The sequence below is a fragment of the Miscanthus floridulus genome, unplaced genomic scaffold, assembly GCF_019320115.1.
Source record: "Miscanthus floridulus cultivar M001 unplaced genomic scaffold, ASM1932011v1 fs_908_1_2, whole genome shotgun sequence".
Lineage (NCBI taxonomy): Eukaryota > Viridiplantae > Streptophyta > Magnoliopsida > Poales > Poaceae > Miscanthus > Miscanthus floridulus.
In genome coordinates this window covers 45868-56478 of record NW_027097439.1, presented here as the reverse complement: position 1 = coordinate 56478, position 10611 = coordinate 45868, and the positions used below count along the sequence as shown (strand labels likewise).

The 10611-nt window shown below is 45.3% G+C and overlaps 3 protein-coding genes across 7 annotated transcripts; all 3 read right to left on the bottom strand.

The window, feature by feature from the left end:
- Nucleotides 1–1380: 1380 nt before the first annotated feature.
- Nucleotides 1381–2662, bottom strand: LOC136533523 (disease resistance protein Pik-2-like). The gene is made up of 2 exons (XM_066526080.1): nucleotides 2500–2662; nucleotides 1381–2201 (listed from the first exon to the last, which is right to left on the bottom strand). Exons 1-2 carry the CDS (start codon nucleotides 2660–2662, stop codon nucleotides 1381–1383), a joined length of 984 nt encoding a protein of 327 aa, XP_066382177.1.
- A 322-nt stretch (nucleotides 2663–2984) lies between these two features.
- On the bottom strand, nucleotides 2985–4408 carry LOC136533522 (disease resistance protein RGA5-like). Its single transcript, XM_066526079.1, has 2 exons — nucleotides 3600–4408; nucleotides 2985–3189 (listed from the first exon to the last, which is right to left on the bottom strand). Exons 1-2 carry the CDS (start codon nucleotides 4406–4408, stop codon nucleotides 2985–2987), a joined length of 1014 nt encoding a protein of 337 aa, XP_066382176.1.
- LOC136533520 (disease resistance protein RGA5-like) lies at nucleotides 3090–9912 on the bottom strand. Of its 5 annotated transcripts, none has more exons than XM_066526074.1 (6): nucleotides 9786–9912; nucleotides 8867–9695; nucleotides 6472–8486; nucleotides 6243–6383; nucleotides 4889–5113; nucleotides 4418–4790 (listed from the first exon to the last, which is right to left on the bottom strand). In XM_066526074.1, the coding sequence occupies exons 2-3, from the start codon at nucleotides 9676–9678 to the stop codon at nucleotides 6566–6568; spliced, it is 2733 nt and encodes a 910-aa protein (XP_066382171.1). In that variant the 5' UTR covers nucleotides 9679–9695; nucleotides 9786–9912; the 3' UTR covers nucleotides 4418–4790; nucleotides 4889–5113; nucleotides 6243–6383; nucleotides 6472–6565. The 5 variants fall into 5 exon arrangements, with proteins under 5 accessions (XP_066382175.1, XP_066382171.1, XP_066382174.1 ...); XM_066526077.1 differs by having other exon boundaries at nucleotides 4418–4784; XM_066526075.1 differs by having other exon boundaries at nucleotides 4889–5108.
- Nucleotides 9913–10611: the final 699 nt, after the last annotated feature.

The following is a 10611-nucleotide window of genomic DNA, read 5'->3' as shown; positions in this document are numbered from 1 at the left end:
CTTGTCCTGTATGTGGATGATATCTTACTTGCTAGTAGTGATGTCAGTCTACTACAGGAGACAAAGAAGTTTTGTCCTCAAAACTTGATATGAAAGATCTTGGCGAGCCTCGTTCGTTCTAGGGATCGAGATTCACCAAGATAGAAGAAAAAGGGTATAAGGACTGTCACAAAAGGCATACATAGAAAAGATTTTAAAGAAATTCAGTATACACAAATGTAGTCCCTCACCTGCTCCTATAGTCAAGGGCGACAGATATGGGGATTTTAAATGCCCCAGGAACCAATATGAGCTCAATCGATAAAGTGAAAGTGGTTCCATATGCTTCAGCTGTCGGAAGCTTGCAACATGCTCAAGTATGTACGCGCCCTGACTTGGCATTTGTTACCGGGTTTTACTTGGCAGATTCCAGAGCAATTCTGGAATAGAACACTGAAATTAGTAAAGAAAGTCTTGCATTATTTGCAAGGAACGAAAGGCCTCATGATGATATATAGAAGATCTGATTCACTCCACATGGTGGGATATTCAGATTCTGATTATGCGAGAGTGAATGCATATCCAGACGTGGATTTTCTATCATCTCGCAAAGGGGAGCTATTTCATGGAAAAGCTCAAAGCAAACTGTCACTACATCGTCCACAATGTATGACAGTTTGTAGCGTGTTATGAGGCAACGGGCAGGTGAACTAACTAACGAAGTTCATACCCGGTTTGAAGGTGGTTGACGACATCTATAGACCACTAAAGTAATACTGCGATTATAATATGGCAGTACAGGATGCTCACGACATAAGTCAAAGTGGTGCTGCCAAACACATTGACATAGAGTATTATGTTGTGAAAGATAAAGTCCGGGATCAAGTCATAAGTCTTGAGCATATAAGAATAGAAAGGATGCTCGCGGATCCGCTTACAAAAGGCTTACCACCCAACATGTTCAGAGGACATGGTGTTCAGAGAACATGTAGCTAGCTTGGGTTTAAGGGAAAGCCTAAAATATTTCTGGACAAAAGAAGGCCCAAAGATAAGTATATATTTCAGAACAGAGTAGTGAGTTGTAGCTGTTAAGTCTATCGGCAATGGACCGTGACGATGAGACATGCTCTATGAGCTAATCTGTAATGGAATGAACAAAAGCAAATGATATGAAAGTGAAAGATGGAATGAGATCAAGGGGGAGAATGTTAGTTGATCTCCACCAATAGGCCCAACGGCCTATTGGGCCCTTATCTCTGCTCCCTGATCGGGGGAGCCCAACCCTAATCCGGTTGGTGGGCCCCTGTCGCACAGCACACATAAAAGGAAGGTGGGGGTGAGGGCTCGGGGAACGAGGTTCAATGGAGCCGCCACCCACCTATAGAGAAACCCTAAACCGATCTAAAGAGCTGCTGTCAGCGACGGGATGTGCCCCCAACAACCTCCGTCGTTCCCCTGCAGGCCTACACCGGACCGCCGTCTCGCCACCGAGCCGGAGCTGCCCCTACAATGGCGTCTACGCTGCTGCTGTGCAGCAACAGTGAAGGCGAGAAGGAGCTTACCCGATCCTACGGTCACAGAGGTACACATATCGATCTTAACATCCTGGCCATTCTGAAGGGACAACCTCCGAATCGTATTTGACGGAGATGTGCCTCCCATATCACTTAGTAGAGTAACAAAGTTTTCTTCACTTGACAAGGAGCGAATAAGATCAAGCACCATATCATGTACACGACAGCTTGATATCATATCATCTGAACTATTATGTATTGGTTGGATCATGCTTCTGTTTATAAGCTCATTGAAATAACTCTCTCCGAGTTCGAATAGGCTCTTCCCTGCTTTTTCACATTGGATAAAACCTTCACCTATCCACATCCTTATCAAATGATCCTTCTCAATTTCATAATCTTCAGGAAACATGCTCAAATATAACAAGCAAACCCTTAAATGGCATGGTAGCTCATAATAGCTAAATGATAAAATCTTTCTCATATTCTCCACATCTAGATTGTTTTCCAGACCAGTGCCAACAGAATTGTACACCTCATACCACTCCATTTTATTTCTTGCTTTGCAAGCTAGCAAACTAGCCATCGTAATAATTGCTAAGGGCACACCAGCACATTTCTTCAGTATTCTGTCAGATACTTTGGCCAGCTCCTCATGACATTTTTCTTCTGCTTCATTGTTGTCTTTGTTCCCATTACCAAATATTCCTCTCAATGTTTAAAATAGCCGGCTATAGCGGAAGCTATAGCCGGATTTAGCGGATTGGCATGACTGGCGCTAGGACTCTTGCATTTTATCGCTAAACGACCGTGACCGCTAATAGCGGCGATTAGCGCGCTAAAAACGCTAGACAGGGGGCAACTTAGCGTCGCTAAGCATTTCTTGGCAGACTGGTGGGCCGAAACCAAAGTGGGCTTCCTATATTTCTCATCAGGCGGTGGCCCAAAATGGCAGTGGCGGCCCAAAATGCCACCCTAACCCTAGCAAGCGCCTGATTCCACTCACCCTTTCGACTTGTTTGCTGAAAAAAAAGCATGGGCGGCGGCGGCGGTGGCGGCGTCCTCAGACGAAGACGAAGACTAGACCCGGTGACCACCGCAGCAGTGCAGCCATCTCGCCCGGGCACGGCGACGACGTGCAGGCCCTCCACTGCAGCCACAGCGGCCATCTCGCCATGGCACTAATCTGGGCTGTCGGCGGCGATGTGTTGCTGCTGAGCTCGCCACGTAGCCGCTGGTTTTGGCTGCCAAAGTGCGACAGGTAGTCCCTCAGCGTGAGCACTTGATACTCTGTACCAATGGGAGCAACAAGCAAGCAAGTTCTCTTCTTCTCTCGGTAGTCCTCTGTTCTGGTGTATTTCTCGCTGCTTTTTTCGCTGATTTGTGACATGTATTTTACAAAACCGCTAAATGAATTAGCGGACGCTATATCCGGCTATATCATTTCTAGCGGCTGGGGAAACTTGCCGCTAAATGCTTTAGCCGGCGATTTTAAACATTGATTCCTCTATACAGTAGTTTTCGGGAGTTATTCAAAGAAAGAGGTTTCATGTTGTAAGCACCCCCAGCTTGTTCAGCAACATGAGAAATACGGGTGGTTGTAATAATAGTGTATCCAACATCATTATCAGGCAAAGCACATCTAATCATTTTCCAAACTGATATATCCCATACGTCATCAACAACAACAAAATACCTACACATATGCCATGTTATTAGCCAAAAATAGTGGTTTAAGGACTGAAGAAAGGTCTAATGTTGTTCATATACCAGCTACAAGAAAATTAAGCAAACTAGACCACTGCTAATGGTTTAATGATTAAACTAAAATAGCTCGGGAGCAGCTGGATTGGCAAGTCTGTGGATAAAATAAGTCCACTCAGAATTTTGTCAAAACAAATTAAACGAGGTCCAGTAAGGAAATTATTTGCACTTAATAATGTTGTGGTAAAGCTTAAGTGGTTGTATTTTGTAATTTAATAGGTGCCACGTGTATGAACATTTAACTAACTCTATGTAGACTTGTAGTATTGTGAACAGATGGTATAAATTATCAGTCCAAAAAAAGTTCATATGTATAAATTGGCGAAAGGAATGTTTTCGTACCTTTTGTCTTCAAGGAATTCTCTGAGTACTTCTATAAGCCGCCTCTCACCCAATGTTTCTTCATTGATGCTCTTGCCAAGATCATATAGCAAGCCGTTGTACAGTTTCTTCAGGTCAGGAGTTTGAGAAACAGAAACAAAAGCATAGCAATCAAATTGTACTCTAATCTTTTTATACACTGCATTGGCCAGAGTTGTCTTTCCCAGGCCTCCAAATCCAACAATTGAAAATATCCTGCCTTGCTTCAAGGGAACTTCATTCTCTTCTATCATAATCTTGCTGATTAACTCATCCCTTGCCTCATCAATGCCAACAAGCTCTTTCACCTCCGTGTACTGAGCGAATAAGCGAGGATCCACAGTAACAGGTTTATCAACAGCAAGGCTGACCTCGTACCTGCGGCGCCGCTCGTGCTCCTCTATGACACGGCTCTTGATCTCTCTGATTTCTGTAGCAATCTTACGACGAATCTTAGGCTGCCAGAACCATTTGAGTGTCTTATCAATGGCTTTATTGAAGCCATGTTGTTCGACCGGCTCCCTCCCCTTGCATCGCACCATATATGCGTCAATGGTGTCCTCTATGTCATAGGACATCTCCTTCACTTTCCTAGCCCATACCTTGTCTTGGTCATCAAGCTTGTCTGCTGGTGTCTTGGCGATCTTCTCTAGGGCACCTTGCATGCTCTCAAGCTCGGCTTGCAGGAAGATGATCCCCCCCTTCACCTCCTTTTGAAGATTGTACTCGCCAGCAAGCAGCTCAGCAAGCTTGGGGAGGAGGCTCGGCAGTGCCCCCGCCACGATCTCCATGGTTCTGCCTCTGGGCACAAGGAGGAAGCTGTGTGTGTGTGTGTGTGTGTGTGTGTGTGTGTGTGTGTGTTTGAGGAGCAGTTAGTAGCAGTGGCGTGTGGAGTTGAATGGTGGTGCAAGGTAGCTTTAGGGAAGAACCCAGGCATTGCAGCATTAGTCTTGGGATGGGGAAAAAAGAAATGGCGGACATGGATCCACGCACCTCGGATACCGCTACCGGTGCCGGGGCACTAGTACGGGAAAATAGAAAGTTATTTGCATCTCCGATGGGACAAACGTGGGTGCACGCACGTTGCGCTCCTGAGCCTCTTGCTGCAACTTTTTGCCGAGCTTAGGGAGGAGGCTCGGCAGTGCCCCCGTCACTACCTCCACGGGTCTGTTCCTGGGAGAGCGAAGGAGTAAGAAACTTTCCTAGCTGCTCTTGAGAGTTCAGACGACCGCAAAGGATGGGAGAGAACAAGCGAGGAGTCTAGGACTCACCGGTCGCGCCTGCTCTCCAATCACGCCGCTGCTCTTCGCCTGATCAGGCCGCCCGCCGCTTGTCGCCGGATCGAGTTGATGCTGCGACGGAGTGCCAACGCCCGCTACTCGCCGGATTCGAGGTTGCTCCTCGCTGTCTGCCGTTGACTTTGAACAGGACTGACTCGAAGAGCCCCATGAGACGAAAGATGCTTTGCTTTTCTTAACCCCATTCGAGCATCTAATCTTATCAAATTTTATGTTTTATAAGATAGTCTGATTTAGACGTTTCAACAAACAATATGTACATGTGCAATCATAGGCCTCCTTTGGGAGGGCTTCCTTGGCGGCTTCTCGAGCGGCTTCAGGTGAAGCCCTCCCAAATGGCAACCGAAGCTCCGGATTTCCCGCAGGGAGGAGCCCTGAGGTGCAGCGGGAGCAAAAAAACCGGCTCCCCGCGGCTCCTCCATGCCCTTTGCAAGCCCTGTCCCCAGGTGGGGTCCGTCGGGATGGCCGTAGAGGCGCGGCCCCCGGGGAGAAGGTGGCTGATGGCGGTCGCAGGAGCGGCGGCTTGCGTGGCCGCGGAGGAGGTGGCCGGTGGCGGCTGTAGGGGCGCGACCCGCGGGGAGGTGGTGGCCGGCCGCAGGGGCGTGGCGGCGGCCGCGGGCAGGGACTGGCCACGGGGAGGAGGTGGCCGACCGTAGGGGCGTGCGGGCCGCGGGGAGGAGGTGGCCGGCGGCGGGCGCAAGGCGCGGGCTGTGGGGAGGAGGCGGCCGGCGGCAGGCAAGGGCTGTGGGGTAGTCCGTGGAGAAGAGAGCGCGGGAGAAAAATGAGAGGAAAGAAAGAAAATAAAGAGGAAGGAAAATAAATAGGAAGAAGGGATGAAAAAAGTAAAAAAGAAAGAAAAGATAACTAGATAAGGGTATACTAGACATTTTACATGTTCATTAGTATAGCTTTCTATGTCTATATTCTGCCAAAATGTTCATGTCTTTCAAACACCTGTTCTATATGGTATTTGCGTACATATATTGTTGACTTAATTATTGGGATCATTTAACTGTTATGCACTTTGTAGTCATACTCCCTCCATCTCAAATTATATGTCGCTTTGGCTTTTGTAGATGCATGGATATTATTATGCATCTAGACATAGGATATATCTAAGTGCATAACAAAGTCTATGAATCTAACAAAACCAAACGACCTATTATTTGGGACAGAGTGAGTAGTACTTTTAAAGTGGGAGGTGGGGCCAGAGTGTTGTCCTAGTGCTACAATCACAAAGCTGAACATTTTTCTCAACCCATATTTCCTGACCCATGACATTTGGATTGTCAAAAGCGAAAAAAAAACATACTGAGAAAATGCACACCTAGATTCGTCTGTCTGTGCAGAATTCATCAACCAGGGTCAGTTTTGCTTGAAGTGTCTATCGGCGAGCATCATAATTCTTGCAATGTTGGCGATTGGCGATAACGAAAAAAAATTTCTCATGTCCATTGTCAATCTGAATCTGAGACAGAAACAAAGAATTTCAGGGAAACATGGGGAAGGGGGAAACAAGAAGGATGATAAAACAACTGATGCCACAGCAGCCTCACCTTTTAGTGTCAAGGTTCACCAAGATGTAGTTCAGCTGCATGTGGCAATTGAGCACTGGATGTAGTCTGCATCTTCACCTGCTTATCGACTTCATCAGAGTATAGTAAGGCGGGGATGATTGGGATGAAATTCAGCTACACGCCTCAGTGTAGCCTTTACTTGTTCCACCTCCTCAGTGCTGGCCACTTCAGATCGCAACTCGATGAACACATCCTGCAGCAATGGTAGGTTCCTTATGCCCACGTCGAGACCGCCATCGCTGCTGGTCGTTTCTTTTGCTTCCCACATACAGAACAGCTCGAGATAAAGCTCTCTGAGCCTCGGCATAGCTCCTTGCCGAAATACGACAGGCTCTACAAATCCCCAAAACTTGCAGTGTACAAGGCACGGGAACAAGCCAGCACCAACATCGAATCTCCCATGTATTCCAAGGTTCACATGGTCCACCTCCAGTTCTAGAGAGCGAAGAGCTGGCAACCTCCCGAGGATCTCGAGATCCTTTAGCTGCAGCTCCCTCACGGCGATCCATAGAAAGGAGAGGTTCGGAAGGACTGATCTATTCATCCAAGCTGGAAGTGTTGAGAACCAGCAGCTCCGTACAGTATTCAATCTACAAAGATGTTGAGGGGCAACCCAGGCATCCAATCCACCTATGCTGCGTCGACCATCGATGACTTCTATATACAGATTCTTGATCTTTTGCAGCTTGCTTAGGTACTCAACCAACTTGTTGTTCCATTTGTTGAAGACAATACGCAGCACCCTCAGTTCCAATAGCTGGCCCATCTCTTCTATAGAATCCATGGTGGAGTCATCAATGCGTAATACCAGATATTCAAGGCATGCCATGTTTCCAATCCTGCTTGGCAGTCTTGTAGACCAGTCAGTGTATAGGAACATCAAGTTTCTTAGCTGAACAACAGTCGGTGGCAAGCTAGAAATTTGGTTACGCTTTACGTCCAAAGTTTGTAGAAATGAGAGGTTTCCTATTTTCTCGGGGAGTTGAGCAATACTTGTGCCACGTAGTCCCAGGTACCTCAAGTGAAATAAATTCCCAAGATGCTTAAGGCTGTAGCTTTGTGAAAGATTACAACCATGTAGATTCAGGACACGTGTAACTCGGAAACTCTCAAGGGCCGGCATTAAATCAAGAGCAGATGGAAATACAAAAACTGACCTCGCTTGTTGCAAGCTCTTTGTAGTCCAAGTCACAGAATGATCTTCCTTGGCACTTTGAAGGGACAACCTCCGGATTGTATTTGATGATGTGTTTTCCATATCATTTAGTATTGTAACAAAGTTTTCTTCATTTGAGATGGAACAGATAAGATCGAGTACCATATCATGTACTCTGCATCCTTCTACCACGCCAGAGTACCAGTCATGCATGGGTTGGATCATACTTCTATTGATGAGATCATTGAAGTAACTCTCTCCAATATCAAATAGGCTTTGGCCTTGTTTTCCACATTGAATAAAACCTTCGGCTATCCACATGTTTATCAAACAAACTTTGTTAATTATATAATCTTCTGGAAACAGACTTGAATATAATAAACATGTCCTTAGATGGGATGGCATATCATAATAGCTAAGTGACAAAATCTCTCTCATATTACTCACATCTGGATCATTTTCCAATCCAGTACCCATAGACTTGTATACCTTGTACCACTCTATTATATTTCCTCCTTTCCTAGCCAATAAACTAGCTATCGTAATGATAGCTAAGGGTACACCAGCACATTTCTTTAGTATTTTATCAGAGACTTCTGCCAACTGCTCATCAGGACATTCATCTTTGTCTTCATTGGCAAATATTCTTCTATACAATAAAATTTTCGAGTCATGAAGGCAAAGAGGTTTCAGCCTATAAGTACCACCAACTTGTTGACCGACATTGAAATTGCGGGTAGTTGTGATAATTCTGTATCCAGCATCATTATCAGGCAGCGCACCTCTCATCAATTTCCAAACTGAAATATCCCATATGTCATCAAGAACAATGATATATCTGTTTGTATGGCAACACAAAATTAAAAGCCATCCTATTAACAAATTAGGCTACATAGGGTATTATGCTTACACACACTGTGTATGTTGAGCTGACTTGTTGTTAACTTACAATAGCTAGAGTATTAAAAGAACAACTAAATTAGAGCTGCAAGTCCTTTAAAGTCAGGAGTCGCCTTTAAGTCCTTTATGAAAATATTTTTCTATATTACGTGATAAAGCTTGAATGGTTGTATTTTTTTTAAAAAAAAACAAGGACATTAATTTATCATCAACCTTATGTATACTTATTACCATGATGAAACGGAGGGCATATATTATCAGTGAAAAGAAAACAACTTCGTGTATATGTACAAATTGATGAAAGGAGTGCTTTTATACCTTTTATCTTGAAGGAATTCTTTGAGAATGTTGATAAGCCGCATCTCATTCAACGTTTCTTCATTGATGCTCTTGCCAAGGTCATAGAGCAATCCCTTTAGTAATTTCTTCGAATCAGGATTTTCAGACACTGAAACAAAAGCAGAACAATCGAATCCTGCTCTAATCTTTTCATAAACTGCTTTAGCAAGAGTTGTCTTGCCCAGTCCTCCAAATCCAACAATTGAAACAATCTTGCCTTGCTGCATGGGTACTGCTTCCCTTTCTGTCATAATCTTGATTATCTCATCTCTTGCCCCATCAAGACCAACAAGATCTTTCACCTCCAGGTACGGAGTGGATAAACGAGGATCCGAAGCCGCTGTGACAGGCTTATCAACACCAATTTTGACCTTATAATTGCGGCGCCGCTCGTGCACCTCTATGACGCGGCTCTTGATCTCCCTGATTTCAGTTGCAATTTTACGGCGAATCTTGGGCTGCATCAAAAGATCGAGGCTGCTGTCAATTGCTTTCTTGAGACCATGCTGATTAGCTAGCTTTCTACCCTTGGATTGTACCATGAACATGTCAATACTGTCCTCTATGTCATAGGAAAGCTCTCTCACATTCCCAGCCCAAATCTTCTCCCCATTGGGAAGCTGGTCTGGCGGAGTCTTGGAGATGTCCTCTAGGGCACCCTTCATGCTCTCCAGCTCTTTTTGGAGGAATTTGATCTCCCCCTTCAGCCCCTTCTGCAGATTGTACTCGCCGGCGGCCAGATCAGCGAGCTTTGTGATGACGCTTGGCAGTGCTCCCGTCACAACCTCCATGGGAGTGAGATTGCTATCTGCATTTACACGGTTATCAGTGGCATGCCTATCGTAATTCATATCTATAAAGATCGAGAGAGAGCAAGCTATAGGACATTAGGACTCACTGAGTGCTCCTGGTTCCCTATGGAGCCTGGTCGCTGGATCCGTCAGCTCGCTTTATGTTTGCTGCGGCAACTTGCTCGCTGCTTTCTGCCTTTGCTGCTGCCTTGCAACAGGATGGAGAGCCCGATGGGATGCAGGGGGAGGCAATAATAGCCGAGAGAGAGCAAGTAGAAGAGGTCGCTGTGGAACCCTGTCATCCGTGGCCCATGCTGACTGTAACGATGTCACGTTACACCTAACAAGGGCATTGAATTCCGCCTCATCTGCTTGTCCAGAGAAACACGATGGCCCCAATGCAAGTCGAGCGAGACACGGGCAAGTTGAAGCAGGCGAGCTGCGGCTGTTGTTATGTTTCACTTCTTTAGTTGTTTTCTTTGTTCCTTCTGAGCCCTTGTTTAGTTCGCGAAAAGTTTTTCCAAAAAGTGCTACAGTATCCATTACATCGAATCTTGCGATACGTGTATGGAGCATTAAATGTAGACGAAAAAAAACTAATTGTACAGTTTGGTTGGAAATTGCGAGACGAACGTTTTAAGCCTAATTAGTCCATGATTGAACACTAATTACCAAATAAAAACGAAAGTACTACAGTAGCCAAATTTCTAACTTTTCGCGAACTAAACAAGGGCTGAATTCCCCTATCAAATCCCCAATTTTTTGAATGAACAGGAGGGGTTTGAAAACCCCCTACTGATTATATATTATGAGATAAGAACAGAGTTACAAACAAGCCAAAAAAGGAAGAACAAACCAGAGAAAAACCAGAGAAAAAGAAAATCAAGGAAGCGGATCTGATTACAAAGCATTCAGCCAGGATTCCATTGCTTG

Excerpts from the sequence above, each read along its gene's own strand:
- LOC136533523 (XM_066526080.1), bottom strand. The coding sequence starts at position 2,662 with ATGGCCGCTGTGGCTGCAGTGGAGGGCCTGCACGTCGTCGCCGTGCCC. Across the intron at positions 2,202-2,499 it reads TCAGCAAACAAGTCGAAAGG|GAATATTTGGTAATGGGAAC; the intron begins GTGAGTGGAATC and ends AAACATTGAGAG.
- LOC136533520 (XM_066526078.1), bottom strand. The coding sequence starts at position 9,678 with ATGGAGGTTGTGACGGGAGCACTGCCAAGCGTCATCACAAAGCTCGCT. Across the intron at positions 8,487-8,866 it reads GAATTCCTTCAAGATAAAAG|ATATATCATTGTTCTTGATG; the intron begins GTATAAAAGCAC and ends CCATACAAACAG.
- LOC136533522 (XM_066526079.1), bottom strand. The coding sequence starts at position 4,408 with ATGGAGATCGTGGCGGGGGCACTGCCGAGCCTCCTCCCCAAGCTTGCT. Across the intron at positions 3,190-3,599 it reads GAATTCCTTGAAGACAAAAG|GTATTTTGTTGTTGTTGATG; the intron begins GTACGAAAACAT and ends GCATATGTGTAG.